At 34.2% G+C, this 21,949-nt stretch overlaps 4 protein-coding genes and 1 pseudogene across 7 annotated transcripts in view; 4 read left to right on the forward strand and 1 right to left on the reverse strand.

The window, feature by feature from the left end:
• Window positions 1-2,683: 2,683 nt before the first annotated feature.
• Window positions 2,684-4,408, forward strand: LOC110410946 (UDP-glycosyltransferase 91C1 pseudogene; annotated as a pseudogene).
• Window positions 4,409-7,933: 3,525 nt separating this feature from the next.
• LOC110411153 (U-box domain-containing protein kinase family protein) lies at window positions 7,934-12,296 on the forward strand. Of its 3 annotated transcripts, none has more exons than XM_021421188.2 (9): window positions 7,934-8,219; window positions 8,579-8,700; window positions 8,829-8,944; window positions 9,179-9,300; window positions 9,408-9,652; window positions 9,767-9,856; window positions 10,212-10,640; window positions 10,972-11,721; window positions 11,809-11,958. In XM_021421188.2, the coding sequence occupies exons 1-9, from the start codon at window positions 8,030-8,032 to the stop codon at window positions 11,818-11,820; spliced, it is 2,076 nt and encodes a 691-aa protein (XP_021276863.1). In that variant the 5' UTR covers window positions 7,934-8,029; the 3' UTR covers window positions 11,821-11,958. The 3 variants fall into 3 exon arrangements, with proteins under 3 accessions (XP_021276863.1, XP_089638894.1, XP_021276862.1); XM_021421187.2 differs by having other exon boundaries at window positions 7,937-8,219; window positions 11,814-12,296; XM_089782768.1 differs by having other exon boundaries at window positions 9,408-9,856; window positions 11,814-12,296.
• LOC110411154 (Lactoylglutathione lyase / glyoxalase I family protein) lies at window positions 12,268-14,547 on the reverse strand. The gene is made up of 5 exons (XM_021421189.2): window positions 14,316-14,547; window positions 13,816-13,984; window positions 13,151-13,234; window positions 12,854-13,057; window positions 12,268-12,678 (listed from the first exon to the last, which is right to left on the reverse strand). The coding sequence occupies exons 1-5, from the start codon at window positions 14,361-14,363 to the stop codon at window positions 12,584-12,586; spliced, it is 600 nt and encodes a 199-aa protein (XP_021276864.1). The 5' UTR covers window positions 14,364-14,547; the 3' UTR covers window positions 12,268-12,583.
• Window positions 14,548-16,543: 1,996 nt separating this feature from the next.
• On the forward strand, window positions 16,544-18,279 carry LOC110410290 (nuclease). The gene has a single exon (XM_021419926.2). The coding sequence runs from the start codon at window positions 16,631-16,633 to the stop codon at window positions 18,164-18,166; it is 1,536 nt and encodes a 511-aa protein (XP_021275601.1). The 5' UTR covers window positions 16,544-16,630; the 3' UTR covers window positions 18,167-18,279.
• An 847-nt stretch (window positions 18,280-19,126) lies between these two features.
• The window catches only part of LOC110410289 (uncharacterized), an 8,199-nt gene continuing 5,376 nt past the window's right edge, over window positions 19,127-21,949 (forward strand). For both annotated transcript variants that reach the window (XM_021419923.2, XM_021419924.2), the window contains exons 1-2: window positions 19,127-19,474; window positions 20,760-20,934. In XM_021419923.2, the coding sequence (XP_021275598.1) occupies window positions 19,287-19,474; window positions 20,760-20,934 (363 nt within the window). In that variant the 5' untranslated portion in view covers window positions 19,127-19,286. The remainder of the gene's footprint in view (window positions 19,475-20,759; window positions 20,935-21,949) is intronic.

Consider the following 21,949-nt stretch of genomic DNA (forward strand, 5'->3'; position numbering starts at 1 on the left):
ATTGTTCAACTTCAAGAGACTTCAAGATAATGTTTACTTGTCAACTTTAGTGATACACTTTTTAAATGATTTTTATAATTGATTTAGGGTTACAATATGATAATCAAGTATTCTTTTTTAAAATAAATAAATTAGAATTTTACTTTTAATTCGATTGAGGGTTATAACTATTAAAAGTAAATGATAAAAATTAAATGGTAAAAGTAATTAACTAGCATTAACTTAATATCAAATTAAAATTTTAACATTAGTTGCAACAAAATTTTTCCAACTTTAATATTATCTCACAATGACAAAGATTCTTTATCATAATTGGTGGTTAAATCAACTAGCTCCCTCGCCTGGTTCCAATGTCAACCAACAAAAGAATTACTTTCTTGTTGACTTATGAGGCATTTTGGTTTAGGGGTTCTTTTTCTTTCTCTTTCTCTCAACAAAAAAAAAAATTCCATATCAAAATTTTTACTCTTCCTCTTTTAGGGTTTAGCAGCACACTCTCTTATAAATTTAATAAGATTTTAGTTTGAATGCTTATGAAAAAACAAGAAAGGAAGGTGAAAGAGGGTTTTGAAAAAAGTGAATTATTTTGATTTTTAATTTTAATAGAAGAAGAGAAAAGGAGAAGAAGATGGAGTTAGGGAGGGATAAAAAATAAAAAAAAAACATTACGAGGGAGTTGGAGTGAAAAAATAGATTTTATTTATTTTTATTTAATTAATTAGTAACAATTTTTTAATACTTAAGTTTAAGTTCTTAAAAATTCTTAGTTTTACCTCATTAATGAGATAACAGTATTTAATAAGTTATAGTTTCTATCTACTGTCCATGCATCAAATATAAATTCAAATAATAAATAATATATTAATAGTTTAGAAAAATATATAGTTTAAATTTAAGATCCAAATTTACAATTTTGTATAAAAAATTGAAATTTAGCAAAATAATTATAAAATTGAACAAAGAAATAAATAAATAAACCTTAAATTTTGATTAAAAAATGTTAAGTCAAAAATTGCCTAAAATAATAAATTAATACTTTTTTTGCTAAAATAATAAATCAATCTTTTAGTAAAATAAATAGATATACTATTTTCAATTTCATTCAATTTTGATGCTAAAGGGTTTCATTTTAAAGTTCAAGAAAACTTTGGGTTTTCCGGAACGTGTTGGCTGTTATAAATAAGTTGTTAGTTCTTTAAAATTTATTGTATAAAATTAGTAATGATATTATGTAAATAGCTGTACTGGTTGTAAGGCTAGTTAGAATTACTACAAAAGAATCCAGAGCAGAGTTACCTTTTTAAATGACATTTTGATAAGAAATGTAAAATAGATCAAAAGAGATGGTTTGATTTTTAAGTGTTTTTTATGAAATTAAAATAGTAAAAATGATCATAGATATTTAAAATGGTTTTTAATTGAATCAATTTGGAACCTAGATATCAATAGACTAAAAAATTTGAAATTTATAAACCTAAGATTTCAAAAAGATTTTTTTTTATTTTTAGTTGAAATAGGTATTTTAGATAAGTAAAATTGTGTTTTTCTTTATGAAAACATACTAGAAACATTTTAATTAGTCCCAAATCGTAAAAAATAAAAGTAAAAAGAAATAAAGAGAGTTGAAAGGATTGGAAGTTTTAATTTATAAGTAGCACAAACATTTCAAGCATTAAAGTGTAACAATTTTTTTTAACATGTCGTGTAATAATAATATTTTTTTAACATAGTGTGTAATAATAATATTTTTTTCAGCATGGCGCACAACATATTTTTGTACATGACATGTACAATAATATTTTTTTTAACATGATGTATAATAATTTTTTTTAATCATAACGTGTAATATGTTTTTGGTACATAACGTGTAATAATAATTTTTTTAACATGACGTGTAACAACTTTTTTAACCATAGCGCGTAATAATAACATTTTTTAACAAAGTGTGCAACATTATGTGCATGGCGTGTAATATTATGTGCACTTGTTATAATACATGAAATGTAATATGTTTTAGTACATAACGTGTACCAATAATATTTTTTAACATGATGTGTAACATTATGTGCATGGTGTATAACATTACGTGCATGACGTGTAACATCATGTGCATTTGATATAATACATTACGTGTAACATGTTTTTGTATATGATATATAACATCATGTGCATGACATGTAATATCATGTGCACTTGATATAAAAAGGTTTCATGAAAGTTAATTTTATTTAACTTAACTAAAACTAGTTAAAATTATAACAAAGATTATTTTTAAAAATATCTTATTTTTGAAAACTTTTTTTAAAATACGCTAAGAAAATTTGTTCAATTGAGTTACTGCATGCTGCTTTATTCCAGTTAGGATGTTAATAAAAACAAGGCGAGTGGTATTTTGGCTTTCAATTTAGAGACGACAAGGAGTGCTTTCAAATTTCAGACTTTTAAGCTTCTACGAGAAAGTTTGAAATGCTTTATGAATATTCAAACTTAATCAGAAGCAAATTTCGTATTTGCTACTTGCATGCACCTAATTCCTTTCGAGTTATTCAAACTTTGACTTAAAAAGAAATAATGACAAATGATTTAAAGCAGAGAATCTGCCCTGTCTCACACAATACTAAGATTTTTAATGAGATTTTTTATTTTTATTATTATTATTATTATTATTATTATGTTAATGATTTTCAGCCAAAATAAAAAAGTATTTTATAGAGATACTTTGATCTGGTATCTCTCACATTTAAATGAAGAAATCATTTTCAGTTTTACTGAAGGAACAAAAGCCCTCAAGTCCTCATTCTCCTTCTATTTTCCCCGAAACAATGCACTCACGAAACGCCATGGACACAAAAGAAAAGCTTCACATAGCAATGTTCCCATGGCTAGCTTATGGTCACATTATGCCATTTCTCGAGGTTTCCAAATTCTTGGCTCAAAATGGTCATCGCATATCCTATATCTCTACCCCCAAAAACATTAGTCGCCTCCCTAAACTCCCCGCACATATGTCCTCTAACATAAGCTTTATTGAGATTTCTCTTCCTCAGGTTCATGGCCTACCACCAGGAGTTGAGTCCACCGCTGAGATACCGATTCAGAAAGTTCCTTACCTTAAAAAGGCATATGACAAGCTCGAAGTCCCTTTGACTGAGTTCCTCAAAACCTCACATGTCAACTGGATAATCCATGACTTTGTGCCTCACTGGTTACCTGGAGTTTGAATTCCGCTCGGCATCAACTTAGTTTTCTTCAGCATATTCAATGCCACGCTGCTTGCTTTCCTTGGCCCACCATCAGCTTTGATTGGTGATCTTCGCAAACGACCAGAAGACTTCACAGTTGTCCCTAAGTGGATAGATTATCCTTGTAACATAGCTTTTAAGCTCCATGAGATGGTGAGTCACCAAGAGTGCATGGACGATGTGTCTGATTCTCAACGGCTTGGACAAGTGATTCAGGGTTGCCAATTTGTAATTTTTCGGAGCTGCACCGAGTTCGAACCTGATCAGACTCAATTGCTTAAAAAACTTTACCAGAAACCCGTTGTTCCAGTCGGTTTGCTGCCTCCATCACTTCCAACTAACGAAGATAAGAGCTATGAGAGTTGGGAAGATATAAAGAAATGGCTTGACAGAAAAGGAGAGAAGTCAGTTTTCTATGTTGCACTCGGTACTGAAGTGAGTCTGAGTCAAGAATTTATGCACGAATTGGCATTTGGAATCGAGAAATCTAACTTGCCCTTTATTTGGGTGGTCAGGAACCGCCCACTAGTTGAAGGGCAGATGGGTCAGGACATAATCCCTCTAGGGTTTGAGGAACGAGTTTCTGATAGGGGTTTGGTGTTGAAGGATTGGGCACCTCAACTACGGATATTGGCTCACTCCTCTGTTGGGGGCTTCTTAACTCACTGTGGTTGGAGTTCAATTATCGAGGCACTTAAGTTTGGTCGGTCTTTGATCTTGTTTTCCGGGGCAAGCTCGGATCAGGGGTTGAACGCTAGGTTGTTGCATGGCAAGAAGGTTGGGTTAGAAATAGAGAGAAACGAGCTGGACGGATCATTTACGAGCGACTTGGTGGCTCAGACGATTAGGCAGGTGATGGTTGAGCCAGAAGGCGAGCCACTAAGAGCAAATGCATGGGCAATGAGAGATATTTGCGATGAAGAGTTAAGTAACAATTACGTGGATGAGTTCACCCGGTTCATTGAAGATTTTGCACCTTCAACTGTGGAGGTTTGAGTTATTGATGCTTCATCAAGTAACATCCCACTTTCTGTGCAAATGAACTTTTGGTTAAATAAAGTCTCGAATTCCATAATAATAATAAAAAAAGATTAACAAAGTGTTGTGTGATATATACTCCTCAAAGTTTCATTCATTGTATTAATAAAAAAGTTCAAATTCTTCAAGTTCTCCCCAAAGTTTCATTCATGAAGTTCACTGGGTTGAAAAGGTATGCCTACTTATAAATTGTGTTCATTGGATGCACCTAATTTAGAAATTTCTAAATTTAGAAATTTCTACCCTCGCTGAGAAAGGTCAGACCCAAAATCTTAACATCTGATGCAAGGTAAAATGATGACGCTCATCTGTGTGGATGAGGATTGAGATGAGACCACAAGCCTCATAAGAGATATTCATGAAATTATTACTCTGCAGTCATAGGGGAAGCAGATGGTTTTATGATTCGTTGACAAAGACTTTTCAAAGAAAAAAAAAATGTGCAACTGTTACAGATATTTCTTTATAGCACGAGATAGGTACGTGTCCTTTCCCCTAACCACAAAAACAGTCTCAAGGCCTCAAGCCCTCGATCTGTCTTATCTCCGCGCCGACGAAACGCCGTACAAACAAGATAAAAGCTTACTCACCCAATAAAGGATTTATCCTAAATAATAGATCAATAAATTTAGAAAAACAAATAGTTACAATTTAAAATTCAAATTTACAATTTTGTAACAAAAAATTGAAATTTAGAAAGTTAATTATATAATTGAACAAGTAAATGAATAAATAAACCTTGAATTTTGATTGAAAAGTATTAAGTAAAAAAATTGCTCCAGATAATAAATAAATATTTGTTTGCTAAAATGATAATTGAATAATTTAGTAAAATAAATAGCTATACTCTTTTGGTTTTCTCTAAAGTCTTGATTCTTTAAAACTTTTTCATTACTTTTATAATATTTTGGCCAATTTATTGCATAAGATCGATAACAATATTATGTAAAGTAACTGTAAAGTCATGCCATAGAAATTAATTTCATTTATTAGTTCAAAGGTTTTCAACTCTACAACCCAGCCCCCCTTTTCAACTCAAGTGTTGTTTTTCTAAAACATATCTTGGTAAGAAATGGAAGATGGAACGGACACGGAAGTGATTAGATTATTGGACCTGAGAAAATTCAACAGCCGACTTTTAAAAACATTGACTTTTTTAATTTTAAGATCTGAAGATATTTTTAGCATACTAGAAATGACAACGAATGAGCCGAAATAAAAGAATTAGAACGAAAATAAGAGTATTCTCATTAGACTTTCTTGGTCATCTCCTGCAATCTATGAATTTGAAAATATACCACATAATCAATATAAATTAAATAAAATTTATATGTTCAATAAAAATGTTAAATAGAAAAAATATTAGAAATTCACCTAAATAATAAAGATTAATATTTGATACACTGAAAGTGTGTCAAATATATGCATTGTCAGCTCACCAAATGCAACTATTTCATTAATGAAGTACAACTAAAAGTCTTAAAACCTTAAATTTAAATACTAAATTTTTTTTAATAATTAGTTAAATGAAAACAAAAAAAAATTCTCTAACTCCCTCACATTGTTCTTTAATTATTCTTTTCTTTTTATTCCTTTCTAACTCTATTATCTTCTTCTCCTCCTCTTCTTCTTCTTTTGCTAAAACTAAGTTTTGCAAAATTATTCAACTTCAAGTGATTTGAAAATAATTTTTACTTGTTAACTTTAGTGATATATTTTTTAAGTGATTTTTACCATTGATTTAGGGTTATAATATGGTAATCAATGGTTATTTTTTCAAGTAAATAAATTAGAGTTTTACTTTTAGTTTGATTTAGGGTTATAATCATTAAAGCTAAATGATAAAAATGGTAAAAGTAAATAACTAACATCAATTTAATATCAAATTAAAATTCTAACATGAGTTGCAACAAAATTTTTCCAACACTAATGCTATCCTATTGTCAAAAGGATTCCTTATCACAAATGTTGGTCAAATCGACTAGCTCCCCCATTTCGTTCCAATGCTAACCAACGAAAGAATTATTTTCTTGTTAAGCTGTAAGGCATTTTGGTTCAAACAGTTCCTTTTCTTTCTCTTTCTCTTACCAAAAAGAAAATCTCCATATTAAATTTTTCACTCTTTTTCTCTTTTAGGGATTCAGCAACACACTCTCTTAAGAATTCAATAAGATTTTAATTTAGATGTCTATGACAAGACAAGAAAAAAATGTGAAAGAGATTTTTCGAAAAAGTGAAATATTTTAATTTTTAATTTTAATAGAAGAATAAGAAAGGAAGAAGAAGATGGAGTTAGAAAAGGGATAAAAATTACTACTACTATTAATAATAATAATAATAAATTATGAGAGAGTTGGAGAGAAAAAAGATTTTTTTTTGTTTTTTTATTTAATTAATTACTAACAACTTTTTAACTTTTAGAAATTTTTAATTTTACCTGGTAGTACTTGATAAGTTGACCGTGTATAGTTTTTATATACTGTTCGTGTATCAAATATAAATTTAAATAATAAAAAATAAATTAATAGTTTAGAAAAATATGTTGTTTAAATTTTAGATCCCAATTTACAATTTTGTATTAAAAAATTGAAATTTAGAAAAAAAAATTATAAAATTGAACCAAGAAATAAATAAATAAAACTTAAATTTTAATTAAAAAATATTAAGTCAAAAATTGCCTCAAAATAATAAATCAATGATTTAGTAAAATAAATAGTTATACTATTTTCATTTTCATTCAATTTATTTTGATGCTCAAAGGGTTATATTTTAAAGTTCAAGAAAACTCTTGGGTTTTCCAGAAGGTGTTGACTGTTATAAACAAGTTGTTGGTTCTTTAAAATTTATTGTATAAAATCAGTAATGATATTTTGTAAAATAGCTATAATGGTTGTAAGGCCAGTTAGAATTACTACAAAAGAATCCTTAGTAGAGTGCCAACCTAAGCATTTCTTCTAAGCTCCATGAAATAGAAATTTGTTGCACCTTAAAAGTTTTGAGCTTTACAACTTTCCCAATTACCTTCTTCATCCCAAGAGTTACCTTTCTAAATGACATTTTGAACGGAAGAGATGGTTTGGCAGAGAAATGGAAAATGAAATAAAAGGACGAGCTATCATGGTTATTAACTTTGTGAATTGTTGTCTGTTTTTAGGTATATCAACTCCTCTGCTTTGACTCGCATACTTTATGGATTTGCTCTATAAGATGTTTTATAGAATAAAATGGGTATGAATTTTTAAATGTTCAATACCATCTTAATATATAATTGAGATGGGATTTAAGATGACTATAACATCCTCAATTGATTTCTCTTTAATAACTTCTTTATTAAATGAGATTTACGATTCAAATTAATTTCTTTGATGGTTTTTTAGAAAAATGAAAGACGAAAGTAAATAAAAATATAAAGGATAAAACAAAAGATATAAATTTAAAATACATTCAAACATTTATTTATTAATTAGTACATAATTTTTTATTAAAAAATAAGATTTAAATTTTTTTAATTAAAAAAAATTAAAAAATTAAAAAAATGAAATAGAGAGTACAAATTGAAGGGAATAAAAAAATAGGGTTAAATGGTAAAATTCGTTGAAAAACCAATTTATATTTTGTAAACGATTATTACCACATTTTATTTACTAGTAGCAGTAAACAAGAAGTCAAGATGAGTAAATAACCTGTCGTCAACGGTATCTCCGACAAGGTTTCAAAAGAACGAACTTTTAACTGGAAAGGTATCCGAAATGAGCGTGGCTGGTGCCAGCAGCGGTAGTGCTCCGCCGAAGATGACGACGGTAGCTGTTGCCGTGAAGGGAGGAGCCTCCGGGGGAAGCGGTAGCCGACGCGCCGTTCTATGGGCGGTGGAGAATTTGAAAGCTGATCGTTTCGTTTTGGTCCACGTCATGCCAGCAGTCGCCTCTGTTCCAACTCCGTGTAAGTATTGGTTATATGATATTTCCTTTCCATAATTCATTTTTCTTTCTTTAGTCTTTTTTTATTTAATCAAATTATGTTTAATTGAATTGAACTTTTGAAAGTTACATGAATCCGGAGATATTCAAATTTTAATGGAGGATCGTTGTTATGAAGAAAATTTAGTTTGGTTAATTCAGTTATTGAGACCAAGCAAGCTACTTTAACTACGTGCAGGAAATTATATAAGTCTCAAAATAAATCCATGCGAATAGTTATGGTGAAAAAGTGTTAATAGTTTTTTACTTTTTTTTCAAACAAAAAGGTGTTAAATTGAGCTACTTTATGTTGATTGTTTGGTGTGTATATGATTACCACAGCAGGAGATCGGATACCCATCACGGAAATGGATGAGAACGTTGTGGCAATGTATGTTCAAGAAGTGAAACTTAAGTTTGAGGAAGTGTTTATACCATTTAAGAAGCTATTCAAAACAAGAAAGGTGGGTTTTGGCTTCTTTTCTAAAAAATAAAAGGTTCTTATAAAATTGATCTTCTAAATGAAGTATAAATTCTGGACCAAATTTCTCTTCTATTTTTCTTTTAAAAAATTTATTTCATTTTTTGTTAGATGGAAACATTGGTGCTTGAGGATGACAATCCTGCTACTGCGCTTCTAAGATACATTTCTGAGTTTGGGATTAACACTTTGGTATTGGGTTCTTATAGTTCCAACTGTATAACAAGGTATGCGTTGCCACTGTTCATTTAATGGTGAAACTTGAAACCTATGTGGATATATGAACTGAGCTTAATGGCATCTATTTACTCCCTAGTTTTGCTATTTCAAAGTTGAATAAAGAGCTTGTATATAGGAAATATTGTTGACCAAGTTTTTCAGATGCCTGCATAGTAATCCTGTTAGCTTATTTTTGTGGCTATGGAATTACAAATGCTAACCTTCAGCAATATCTACCATAGGAAGCTGAAGGGTCCTGGGGTACCTATTACTGTCCTGAGGCGTGCCCCTGATACTTGTGATATTCAGGTTATATATACACAAAGAATCATCACAAAATCAGCTAATCAATTATCGACTAGCGGTAAGCTAGAAATGGTTGCATCCACATTTATTTATGTCCTACTAATGGAAGCTTTCAAGATAATCCGTTTACCAGCAGTCTTCATTCTCTCGTTTGCAATATCACAGGGACCAGTCATAGGCCACCAGTTTTTACTGCTACTGATCGAAAAGAAAGTTCCAGTGGCATTAATAAACATATATCCGGTCCCGCTAATGCTTCTGCAGAATCTAAAGTGCAAAACTCCTTTGGGATAGCATCTTTATTAGAGCTTGACTACCCATATTCATATGCATTTTCATCTGTGGGATCTTCAACAAATGGTAGTTCTTTTAGGCAGTCCAATTCCATGGTTTCTGCAAAGACTGAACAGGTGAGTTTTCTTGAGCATTTATTAGTGGCGGTGGCATGTTATTTTGGTAATTCGTCAATTCCATGTCTTATTTGGATAAGTTTTGATGGAATTTATGTGGAGTATGATCTGCAGGCTGAAGTGGAACAGCTGCATCTAGAATTACAAAATACTGTTGCCATGTATAAACAAGCTTGTGAAGAGCTTGTCCACACCCAGAACAAGGTGAGAGAATGAGCACATATATGTGGATTTTGCATTTCTCACAGTTTCAATTTCCCTTTCTTGAGAATCCTTTCAACAACCCATGTTGTTGTTGGAGAGATCTCTACACGATTTTATCCCCCACCACTTAAAAATTTCAAGAAATGAAAAACTATGTTTTGAAATTACAGGATTTCAACCACAGTCCACAGACCGGAATAGATGGTATCCAAAATGCAATTTCTTAGCGTTTGCATATCCTGTATTCCTTAGTTGCGAGTTGAGAGAATAATTTGTGTATTCGGATAGCCTAGAAATAATGTGTGGCTTTTGTGTCCATACTATTGAATGTAGTCGTTCATGCTTTAATTTGCAGGTCCAAGTACTTTCTTCAGAATGCCTTGAGGAAGCAAGAAGAGTGAATGCTGCTCTGGAAAGAGAAGAAACTTTTAGAAAAATTGCTGCAGAAGAGAAAGCAAAACATATGCAAGCAACGAAGGAGGTTGATGAGGCGAAAAACCTGCTTTCTAAAGAAGCTTATGAAAGGCAGGTGGCTGAATTGAATGCTCTTAAAAAGTCCTTGGAGAAGCAGAAAATTGTTGATGCACTCTTCTGTGGAGACAAAAGGTACAGAAAATACACCAGTGATGAAATTGAAGTAGCCACAGATTTCTTCTCTGAGAGTAATGTGATTGGTCAGGGAGGATATGGGAAAGTCTATAAATGTAGTCTTTATCACACTCCAGTTGCTGTTAAGGTTCTTCAACCTGATGCGATAGACAGGAAAGAGGAATTTCTGAAGGAGGTAATTTTCTGTAGCCTATAGTTTGTAGCTGCAATCATGTTAATGAACTGATTTCTTGCTTTTATCAACCATCATGAATTTTTTGAAGAACTTTTTGAACTGGATCCCAAGCTAAGATTTTTCCTACTCTGAACTCTATGTCCGGCTGTCCCTTTGCTGTTATAAAGTTCATAAATTTGTACGTTAGAAGGTTTCCATTTTGTGTACTATGAGCCATGGCTAGTTTCTATTGCTTGCTAAACGCGAAGTATATGGCAATGAGTCTCCCGTAAATGGCTCAAAATTTTCACTGCAATTATGGCATAAAAATTTCACCCCATATTTTTTGCAGGTTGAAGTTCTAAGCCAGCTGCACCATCCACATATTGTTTTGCTGCTTGGAGCCTGTCCAGAGAATGGTTGCTTGGTTTATGAATACTTGGAAAATGGTAGCTTGGAGGAATATATTTTCCAGCGAAACGGAAAACCTCCACTTCCTTGGTGTATTCGGTTCCGCATAGTTTTTGAAGTAGCTTCTGGGCTTGCATTTTTACATAACTCAAAGCCAGATCCTATTGTCCATAGAGATTTAAAACCAGGTAATATATTGTTAGATAGAAATTATCTGAGCAAAATTGGGGATGTTGGGCTGGCTAAGCTTATTTCAGATGTCGTGCCTGACAACATCACCGAATACAGAGACTCTATTATTGCTGGTACTCTCTACTACATGGACCCTGAGTATCAGAGAACTGGCACCATCAGACCAAAATCAGATCTATATGCTCTTGGAGTTACAACACTCCAGTTACTGACAGCTCGCCATCCCAATGGTCTTCTACTGGCAGTTGAAAATGCCATTACAAAGAGCTCCTTGGCTGACATTCTAGACAAGTCAGTTACAGATTGGCCGCTAGCTGAAACAGAAGAATTGGCTCGAATAGCATTGAAGTGTTCAAAGCTAAGATGCAGGGACAGACCAGATCTTGACACAGAGATTCTGCCAATTCTCAAAAGACTTGTTGATGTTGCAGATGCTAGTTTAAAGTTAGAAAAGAACAATGTATACGCTCCAAGCCATTACTGCTGTCCAATCCTTCAGGTGAAAACTGTTAGCAGAATTTCTGGTTCATAAATCAACTGTGATCTTGGATATTTGCATTCTCAAAGATTTTTTTTTTTTGGATAGTACAGGAAGTGATGGATGACCCTCACATTGCCGCTGATGGTTTTACTTATGAACACAGAGCAATTAAGGCGTGGCTTGAGAAACACAATGTATCACCAGTTACGAAGTGTAGGCTTCAGCATTCCGTATTGACTCCAAATCAGACGTTACGCTCTGCCATACAGGAGTGGAAGTCGCGCGTGACATTGTCTGGAACATAATTTTAAGCAGGTTGTATGTCATGGTACCTTTTCTGGGATGCAAGATCTTGTTTCAAGGTGAAAACAGATTCATTCTTCACCCCCCACCCAAAAAATGGGGGCATGGGACTCTTGGAGTGAGGTTGAAAGTAGCAACTGAATTTGCCTATGGAGTGGATACCGAAGGTAAAGGATTAGTTCAAGCGTGATTTTGCACATTACAATGTGTATATATGAAAGAACACTTTCTACTGACGAACCCGTCTTTAAAATGTGTATATATAAAAGATCAAAAATTTTTATTTCGTATATTTTAGGCATTCATCTGGAAGTAATTCTTGGTACAGGATACCCGTAGCCCTTCCTGAGATGACTGATCCATGGAAATCCATATCAGTCGTTGCAAAATAAACCTGTATGTAATATAGGATGACTTGTGTTCGTCTGTTCTTCTGCTGATCTAATACAAGAAGGTAAGATGAGACCATATGCCAAAGCATTCCAAACTGATGCATGCAGCCATAAAGCCCACTTCTAGGTTGAGAAATTCATACAGGTATACTTCTAGAAATCCAGGCTATATGTGCTAAAAAATCTCAGGCATCAACTTGAGTGAATTCTAGTGCATTTGAATCTGGATCCCGTGTAAAGATTGCAGGCCTCCCAGATCGGCTAAGTGTGTAGGGAATACCTGCAATATGGAACAATATTGCAATAAGATATCCTCATTCCCTTCGAAAACTACAGAATGAGAAATCTGCATTCTGCAATTATAAAGCTAGAAACAAATAGATACCATGCAAATAAATATACACCGAGATATAACTTTGCAAAGATAACCATGGAATAAGGAAAAAGGATTTTACCAGCTTTGTCGAGGATTGTTTGCAGCTTTGATACATCCTGAATTGCAATACAAGCATGACGGTCTCGGCCCCCATGTTCAGGTCTTCCAGTTAAGGGGTCCGGATTTGGAAGTTCCATCAAATGAATCATCTCAGAACCCACCCACAACCAAGCACCTCTATATGGAAGCTTATCATGTGGCCTAGCCTCATTTATTTCAAGTCCTAATTTAACATTTAGAAGCAGATGCTCAATTTATATTTCTTTTCTCTCTTACCAAACAAATGAATATATTAGAATAGAAAAGGGCAGCATACCTAAAATATTCTGGTAAAATTCAAGCGATCTTTCAAGGTTTTCACACAGAATTCCAACATGGTGAACACCAATAACTCCATAATCTACATCAATGACAATAACTAAATGTAATTCTATCCAAAGATTGGAAATGAATAAAATGCAGGAGAAAGCAACAATATACACTTAACCGAAAAGTTATACAGAATGAATACCAACTCTATTTTGCCTGTAAAGTCCATGGCACAGTGGCAAACTATGAGCTATGGCACCGAGGTGGGTGGGTTTGGTGTTCTGTTCTCATCAATGACCTAAAAACAAGAGATTTGCATTCATTCTGTTTTATAAACTAACTAGGAATTTCAAATTTGCATTTAGGAAAAACTACATGAAACATGTTTGATAAAGAGAATAAGTATGTTTTGTAAATAAGAGAAAGATGAAATACAAATGAAATGTTAACTTTCTTTAATGCTTTTAAATCAAAATTTTCAAAGATGCTTGAAATGCCAGATGTTCTATAACAGGGATCGATCTGATTCCAATTTCATTCTCTGTTTCAGCTCTTAAACTTAGAGAAATCAGGCTACCAAGACTAGGTTTTGTTTCCCTGGGATCAGATATCCAACATAGACAGCAAATATAAAGCAGACCTAACAAAACGATACCGAATAGGAGCAGTTACCTATCTTGTGACTGACACTAGCTGATTCTTTCCCAAGTACACTTCCTTCAACAGAACCCGTAGCTTTTGTCTTGAAACATAACCCTTGATATCTCCCATTCCCCAAAACAGTATGGGAAAATTGGGATGGTGTGTTTGAAGAGACCGCACTCAAACTTGTACGATTCAACTGCCAACCCGACAACGAAAGAAATGGAAGAAAAGGGTGTTGAAAACATCAGCAGTCATAACCAATGAAAGGAAAATACATTGCATTTTGTCAATCAGCTAGCCTCAAGTTGCCTCAAAGCCATGGGGAAAACTAATAAAAAACCTTCCATGTTTTGGGTTAAGTAATCAATTCCAGTTTTAAAAACCCAGACCTGAACTAGTGAAATTAAGATCAGCTCATCAATGCAATTTCAGTCAATTCTTAAACAACTTCAAATCATTACCCGATCTCAAAACTAAGTAAATGATAGAATCTTGGTACAAATTTCTTCGCTAGCTGATAAAGTTACCTTGTATTGCAGTGGAATTGCCGCAGAGGAACTGAGAAGAGAGGCCATGGCTTCACTATTTTTCCCTTAAACTGGTTTCCCCTTTTCAATTTCCGCAACTTTGTTGCAAACCCATAAGGAAAGTAAAACCATTCATTAATTCTTGGCTAAGGATTTTTCTCAAACGAACAGAAGCCACAGCCACTAGTCAAGAATTTAGATAATTGTGTGAGAAACAATAAAATAAAAGTCAATTGTGTAAATAATATTAATTTGTTGGGCATCTGAGAAAAACAAAAAGGACAAAAAAAAATTGAAAAAAGCACTGAATCGGTAGTGCCGTGTTTCTGTTCCACGTGGTGAAACCGTGGGGAGTCAACTGCCTTGCCGTTGAAAATCAGGGGCATTCAAACAAGCCATACGAGTCTATGACCGATTAACCAAGTCATACCTTACTTAGAAAATAATTAATCGTTAATAATCATTAAGTGCATGTGTTTTTCATTTTGCTACTCTGATTAAAATATTTTGGGTTGAATCCAATAAAAATACCATAATTCTATAAATTATGGTTTAACTAGTGCCTGTCAAAATTCATTGTTTATATAAAAATAATCCAAATCGAATCTAGCTATATGCTGGAAAAAGATTCCTTTGTCACAAAGATTTAATAATTTGAGAATATTAATAAATATTACCATGAGATAAGTTGGTACTGATAAACTAATTTTCACATGTGAATTAGTTTTATTAAAATAATCTGACAGATTACTTAATATATTTTTTAAAGAAAATTATACGAATTTATGCAATATTGCTGACACTTATTTTTGTTTAATTAAGTAAGTACTTATGATGTAAGTAAAGGCCATTGCTGACAAACCAACACGTCATCCATCAGTGCATGGTACATGCCAAAAAACTACAAACTGTTGAAGCTCAAAAAGAGAGTTGTGATGCACGGGTTGATGTTACAGCTGATGATTCGTACATAATGAGTACAAGGATGTTCTAATCAATCTATTGATTAGGGTCTGGAATAATTCCAGATTTTCCCATTTTGCCAAGTATGAAAACAAAACCAGTTTTCTGCTGAAAATACCTTGTCATCCACTCTTTCTTGGCTATGTAATTAATTATCTATACAAAAAATACAAAATATACAAAGTTAATTGAACACGAATGAATGCAATTGAATAAAAATATTGCAACCTTATATCAAACTCATTTTACAAGTTTGACTTTTAATTATGGGTCTAGCTTTTTTTTTCTTAACTCAAGTATCCTAGTCGATTTTTTTCCCTTAAGAACTAAGAAGTTAGGAAATCCAGTCGTAGATGTGGGTGTAGGTTACCATATAGTTAGTGTAACTTGAATAAATTGTGGATTTGTTTACCAAAACTATCAACATTTGAGATTCTCTTCTTATTTGGTAAGTTTTTGAGAGTGTGCAAAAGCATCATAATTAAGTTTGGGATCTGAAGATATCAAATGGGAATTTCAGCATGTATGCTAAGGGCTTGAAACAGGCACCCAATGTTTATAATTGGTATTAATGTAATCCATTGGTTTATTTGATTTGATTTAACAAAAAAAAAACAAGTGTAAAAAGAAAAATCAAGATTCAAATTTTAGTACTTTTTCGATGTTAATACTAAATACTTTTAAGTTTTAGTTAAATGATTCTTACGTACCGACAGATTAATTTATTATAATAAAAAATAAAAACAAAGTTATTAATTTTGAAGAAAAAATAATTATTGAGCCTCTTTTTAATGAGCAATATTTATATTAACTCCTAAGGACCAAAAGTTGCTAGAGCTTTAAGCTTCTTCTGGAGAGTCCTACTCCAATGGCAGGAGGCTTTCTTAGTTTTTTAGGACAAGTAGTTTCTTTTTGAGTTAAGGTTGTCCGAACCCTTTTGAGTTGCTCCCCTTTGCCTTCCCTCCTATTGTAACGAACCTTCTGCCCGACTTACCTTTTTCCCAACGTGTCCCCTGGGAATCCCCACAGAATCCTTAAAAACCACCTCGCTGGACAAACAAAAAAAGCAATTTCCCCTCCGAGTTGCGTACCTTTTTTAACAAAAATGAAAATAAATCCACAGAAAAAGAAAAGTCAAGTCACCGTCAAAGCGCACCCTTACACCGCGTTCACACCTGAGCTTCCCACGCGCTTCCTTACCCCTCTTATCTTCTCCACTCGCTAACCGCGTAAGCTGATACATATATAAATGACCAAAGCCTTCCGTTCCCATCTACCATTTCAAATCATCTGCTTTCACATTTCGTCAATCAAGCCCTTCAATCAACAAAAAGAAACCCTTAATTGGCCATATGGAAATCGGTTCTTTCACATTTCTATCTCCGGAAGATTTTTCTTATAACAACAACAGCAACTTCTCTTGGTTTCAAGATATGGAAAATGGGTTCAATGGGAACGGCAGGAAGAGGGGTAGAAAAGGTGGCGAATCTTTGGTCAACGAAGAATCGAAGAAGGGCGCGTTTGAGGACATAATTTCCTCGATTTTGCTCTTGGACGAGGAAGCAAAGCAAGAGCAACTTCAATGGGCCACTGACTCTGAAGGAGAAAAAGCTTTCTTCGAAGCCAATCACAAGGAAAAAGTTCAAGAAATGAATGGTTATTTCGACCAGCTGCAGAACCAATACACTGAAATGGACGAATTGGATAATTCCAGGAACAAACGCGCTCGTAAATCCAGTATAGCAGTTGCTGCTGCCGCCGCCGCCGCGAGTTCATCTGGTTTGGACAATGTGGGCCCATCGCAGTCGGGCAGTGGATCCGGGCAGCAGAGGCGGTTATGGGTAAAAGATCGATCTAAGGACTGGTGGGACAAATGTAACCATCCGGATTTCCCCGATGAGGAGTTTAAACGAGCTTTTCGTATGAGTAAAGCCACGTTCGATATGATCTGCGAGGAGTTGGAACATGTGGTGATGAAAAAGAACACGATGCTTCGTGACGCGATCCCGGTTCGTCAGCGAGTGGCGGTTTGTATTTGGAGGTTGGCGACGGGCGAGCCGCTTAGGATGGTATCGAAACGATTCGGATTGGGGATTTCCACTTGCCATAAGCTGGTATTGGAGGTTTCCACAGCGATAAAAACCGTTTTGATGCCTAAATTTGTTCAATGGCCTGACGAGAATAATATGAAGAGGATTAAAGAGGATTTTGAGACGGCAACTGGGATTCCAAATGTGGGTGGTGCCATGTACACTACTCACGTGCCTATCATTGCACCAAAAATTAGCGTGGCAGCGTATTTTAACAAAAAGCATACGGAGAGGAATCAGAAAACTTCCTATTCGATTACCCTTCAAGGAGTTGTTGATCAACGAGGAGTTTTTACAGATGTTTGTATTGGCTGGCCTGGTTCCATGTCTGATGATCAAGTTTTAGAGAAGTCTGCCTTTTACCAACGAGCCGCCAGGGGGCTTTTGAAGGATGTTTGGGTCGTAGGGGGTAAAGGGTACCCTTTGATGGACTGGGTTTTGGTTCCTTATACTCACCAGAATCTGACTTGGGCTCAACATGCTTTTAGTGAGAAAATTGGGGAGATCGAGAAGGTGGCCGAGGAAGCATTCGCCAGATTGAAAGGAAGGTGGTCCTGTTTGCAAAAGAGAACCGAGGTTAAGCTACAGGAGTTGCCTGTTGTGCTTGGAGCTTGCTGCGTTTTGCATAATATATGTGAGATGAGAAATGAGGAGATTGACCCTGAGCTCCGATTTGAGCTTTTTGATGATGAAATGATCCCAGAGAACAATTTGAGGTCTATGGCTGCCGAACAAGCCAGGGATCACATTGCTCACAATTTGTTGCACCATGGCCTTGGTGGCATTGGTTTTCTATAGTGGTTTATTATTATTATTAGTTATTAATTTAGAATCCTTTTTGTAGTCTTTTATCTTTTGCTTGTCATTCTTTTTGGCTATGGAAATAAAAATCATTCTTGATTTATTTCTTACGGGTTTGTAAATTGTCAACCATTCTTATTTTATTAGCTTAAATGCTTGGAAAATTCACAAAAATTTATAAACTTTGGTGAGCATAGTCAATACATTTTCTGCATGTTTCACGAAACTATTGACCCTTAATTTATTCCATGAACCAAGTAAACTGATTACTTTATGTTATATTCATATTATCATAATGTGACTTACAACAAACCCTTCCTCGGCATTGATTGGGGAGACTGATGAATCCTTTGATGCAATCCGATTAATTAATGTCTTACCAAATTTAATTAAAATCTTCACCGGTGGATCAAAAACTTATTGCCGAGCTATTATTTCTAAAATTAGTTACTATTTACAAAGGGTATTGTAAATCTGTAAACTTGATATGTTGAATATCATTATCATCATCTCTGTACATACATCATGGCCCTCTCATTGATGACGTTAGCTTCACACAGAATCTATCCTCTGAGGAGAACAATTTAGCTGGTCCCATGTGCTTGATCTTTTAATAGACAAAAATGGAAGTCGCCTTCGTCTGATGAGCTGAACGAATTGATCAGGTCACGAACATCCGCATACATTTTCATGTGCTATTTCCCAGCCGGAGAGGGTCCCATCTGATTTAATATTTGTTGGAATCATCGACAATTCGAGACCGTTAATTTGTCAAGTCTACGCTAATAAAATCCTACGTGTCTAGCCGCGCATATGGACAAGTTCCAGGTTCCAAACTGTCGAAGCCACGAGTCAGTGGGACCACAACCAATTGTAAATTACCACGTGTCAAAAAACGAAGCCTGATTGTTGAATTGAAAGGAAGGTAAAGGGCAGCTTTGTTTTTTTCAGGTCTCGTTTCATCCCTTACATGTAATAACCTGAGGCATCCTCCTGGCCTGCTTCGTTGTCACAATCACCAAAAACCACGCACAGGAGAAAAAAAGAAGAACAGAGTTTATTATCTTTAAAAGAGAAGAGAGAGAGAGAGAGAGAGAGAGGGAGGAATATAAGTATAATGGAGAACCAGAAGAAGGAGGAGGTGGAAGGAGAGGAGGACGAGGTGGGACCGATGGCTGGGGAGATGGCCGAAGAAGAGGAAGGGCAGGTGACCAGCTTGACGCTTGAAAGGGTGGCTGCGGCGAAGCAGTTCATTGAGAGCCACTATAAAGCCCAGATGAAACATATCCAAGAACGCAAAGAAAGGTATATATGCGAAAAAGATGTTTTGTGTATTTATATTGCATACCAATCATATCTACATGATTCATTGGTTAAATGTTTCTGCATGGCTTTGAATCTGTTGTCTTGGATTTCTTTTCATGAAGATCTTGTTTTGGTTTGAGTTTTTCTGCATGTCCGGTCTTAGATTGGAAGCTGAAATGTGTTTAGCATTTTGATTGCATGGGATTGGTTTTGGCAATATTGTGAAATTGTGATTTTGTTGTACTTCTTTCTTGTTAACTTTTCGAATTCTATAGAATTCAGAAGTAAAAAAAATTTCAGTTAATAAAGAGAACTTGGTTCAGAAAGGCTTTGCTTAATTAATGAATTAATGTCAGTTTACTTCCAGGCGTAGAAATGAGTTGCATATATACGATCATGCGGTACATTGGTGAAATGGATTTAAGTATTAAAGGGGAAATACTTAAAAAGTCTGAAAAAGTTTAATCTTTAGAAAAATGAAGCTGATTGCTTGAAGTAGGTTATTGTGGTGTTTGGATGCTAATAGAAGTTTGCAAAGAATAAAGAGAAAAGTGCATTGAAATCTAATAAATTATGAGTTGTCATAATTAACTCTGTCTATCCTTTATATGGAAACTATTCGTCAGAGTTCCGAACCTACACGACAATGTTAATCACTTTCCATGTAATAAGTTGAGTATTTTTTCCCAAATGAACCGGTTGGGCAAAAAAAAAATGTAGAAATTACTCTTTATGCAAGAAAGAATTACATATTTTCATTATGATGCAAGTGCATTTGTTCTTTGAACAACACAGCTGGAAGGAGCGCTGAAAGAAAGAATTAGAATTAAAACTGCAAACAAGGCCTCTATCCAATGTTATATGAATTGGCCAAGGCCTCGGGAGGTCGAAAGTTCAAATATGCCCACCCCTTATGTGTGACTGCATAGCTATATATAAAAGAGCCATGATATTTGAGTTAGAAATGTCAAATAAAGTGGCATAATTTTTTTCTACACATGGTTTTGTCATTGCATTTCATTCTACCATGCTGCTGTGCTCTTTGTTGAGTAACCTTTCTTTTATATAAGTCTCTCTTTATGCAGAAAGTGATGCTAATAATAATGTGTTGCATTTATTCTTCTTTGTTTGATCCTTTTAATTCTGCTGCTTCCTTCTTTTTTCCTTGTAATTGTTTGTATTTACCTTAGATGATTGTAGTTTTGTGAAAGGACAGTTATTGATAAGAGATTAGACTGTAAGGTGTTTGATTTTGGTGTATCCTGGCAAATTTTATGAATTGCAGGCGTTTAGTGTTAGAAAAGAAGTTGGCATCGTCAGATGTTCCAGAGGAGGAACAAATCAGTCTGCTGAAGGATTTGGAGCGCAAGGAGTCAGATTATATGCGGCTTAAAAGGCACAAGATTTGTGTTGATGATTTTGACCTTTTAACCATTATTGGGAGAGGGGCTTTTGGAGAGGTCAGAAATACAAAAACAGTTGATAGTATTCATAGGACATACTTTTGACAATTATCTTTAGCCCTTCTATTTTTTTATTCTTCTTTTCTTAAAAGAATTAGCATGTTGGGGTGATATTTGGAAATGATTGCAAGATTTACAGCATGATACATTCTATTAAAATAATGGAAAACAAAAGTAATAATCACAATACCTATTCCACTTGAAATCAGATTTATAAATGTTAAGCAACTAACAGATAGTGATAGAATTCTTGAATGTAGCAATTGTGAAGTATGTGAAGCTAGAGGTAGTGGTTACTGAGGTGGCTGAGAGTAGAAGTTATCGATTCAGTGATGGTTTTTTTTTTTTTTTTTGAGTTTTTGTAATCAAATTACCCACGATGTCGTGTTTATGGTGCTTTATGCGAATCTTAGCCTGTAGCAATACTGCCAGTGTTGTGGTAGGATCATTGTGCTATTGCTAGAAGAGCTGGTTGATAAAGTTTGAAACAAATACACTTTGCATTCTTCAGTTTTGTAGTATGACAAGAGACATGCCAATCCTCTTTTTGAAGAGATAACTTGAAAATTCGAAAGTCACAGTTTTTTCAATGCACTGAGGTGTAGATTTGGTATTGAAGGCCCTGAGTTCCAGGAAAAGTACAAATTCTCCAATTTTTAACTAATTAGAAATCCTTTATGCTCTTATGCTATTTTATAAATCTCAATCATATGAGTTCAAGTTTAAGTGCTAGCCTTCCTAAGATAAAAATTCCTGTGATGCAAGTTTCCTTCTGTTTTCTTTGCCTAGACTTTGTTCATCACAACCTCGTTAGAGATAATCCTTTCTTGGGTTTGACAGCAGATAAACATTTTTGCCTATGCAAACAATTATTACATGTGGATTATGGGCTGTGCATTTATGGGTTCAAGTTTAAGTGCAAGCCTTCCTAAGATAAAAACTCCTGTGATGCAAGTTTCCTTCTGTTTTCTTGCCTAGTCTTTGTTCATCACAACCTCGTTAGAGATAATCC

The sequence above is a fragment of the Theobroma umbraticum genome, unplaced genomic scaffold (assembly GCF_002168275.2).
Source record: "Theobroma umbraticum cultivar Fairchild unplaced genomic scaffold, ASM216827v3 scaffold_56.0, whole genome shotgun sequence".
Classification (NCBI taxonomy): Eukaryota; Viridiplantae; Streptophyta; class Magnoliopsida; order Malvales; family Malvaceae; genus Theobroma; species Theobroma umbraticum.

Bases quoted from the DNA above. Each gene is read 5' to 3' on its own strand.
- LOC110410290 (XM_021419926.2), top strand. From the start codon at position 16,631: ATGGAAATCGGTTCTTTCACATTTCTATCTCCGGAAGATTTTTCTTAT.
- LOC110411154 (XM_021421189.2), bottom strand. From the start codon at position 14,363: ATGGCCTCTCTTCTCAGTTCCTCTGCGGCAATTCCACTGCAATACAAG. The intron at 13,985-14,315 runs GTAACTTTATCA...TCGGGTTGGCAG, and splicing joins CAATTCCACTGCAATACAAG to TTGAATCGTACAAGTTTGAG. The intron at 13,235-13,815 runs GTAACTGCTCCT...TCATTGATGTAG, and splicing joins TAGTGTCAGTCACAAGATAG to ATTATGGAGTTATTGGTGTT.
- LOC110411153 (XM_089782768.1), top strand. From the start codon at position 8,030: ATGAGCGTGGCTGGTGCCAGCAGCGGTAGTGCTCCGCCGAAGATGACG. The intron at 8,701-8,828 runs GTGGGTTTTGGC...ATTTTTTGTTAG, and splicing joins AGCTATTCAAAACAAGAAAG to ATGGAAACATTGGTGCTTGA. The intron at 9,857-10,211 runs GTGAGAGAATGA...TTTAATTTGCAG, and splicing joins TTGTCCACACCCAGAACAAG to GTCCAAGTACTTTCTTCAGA.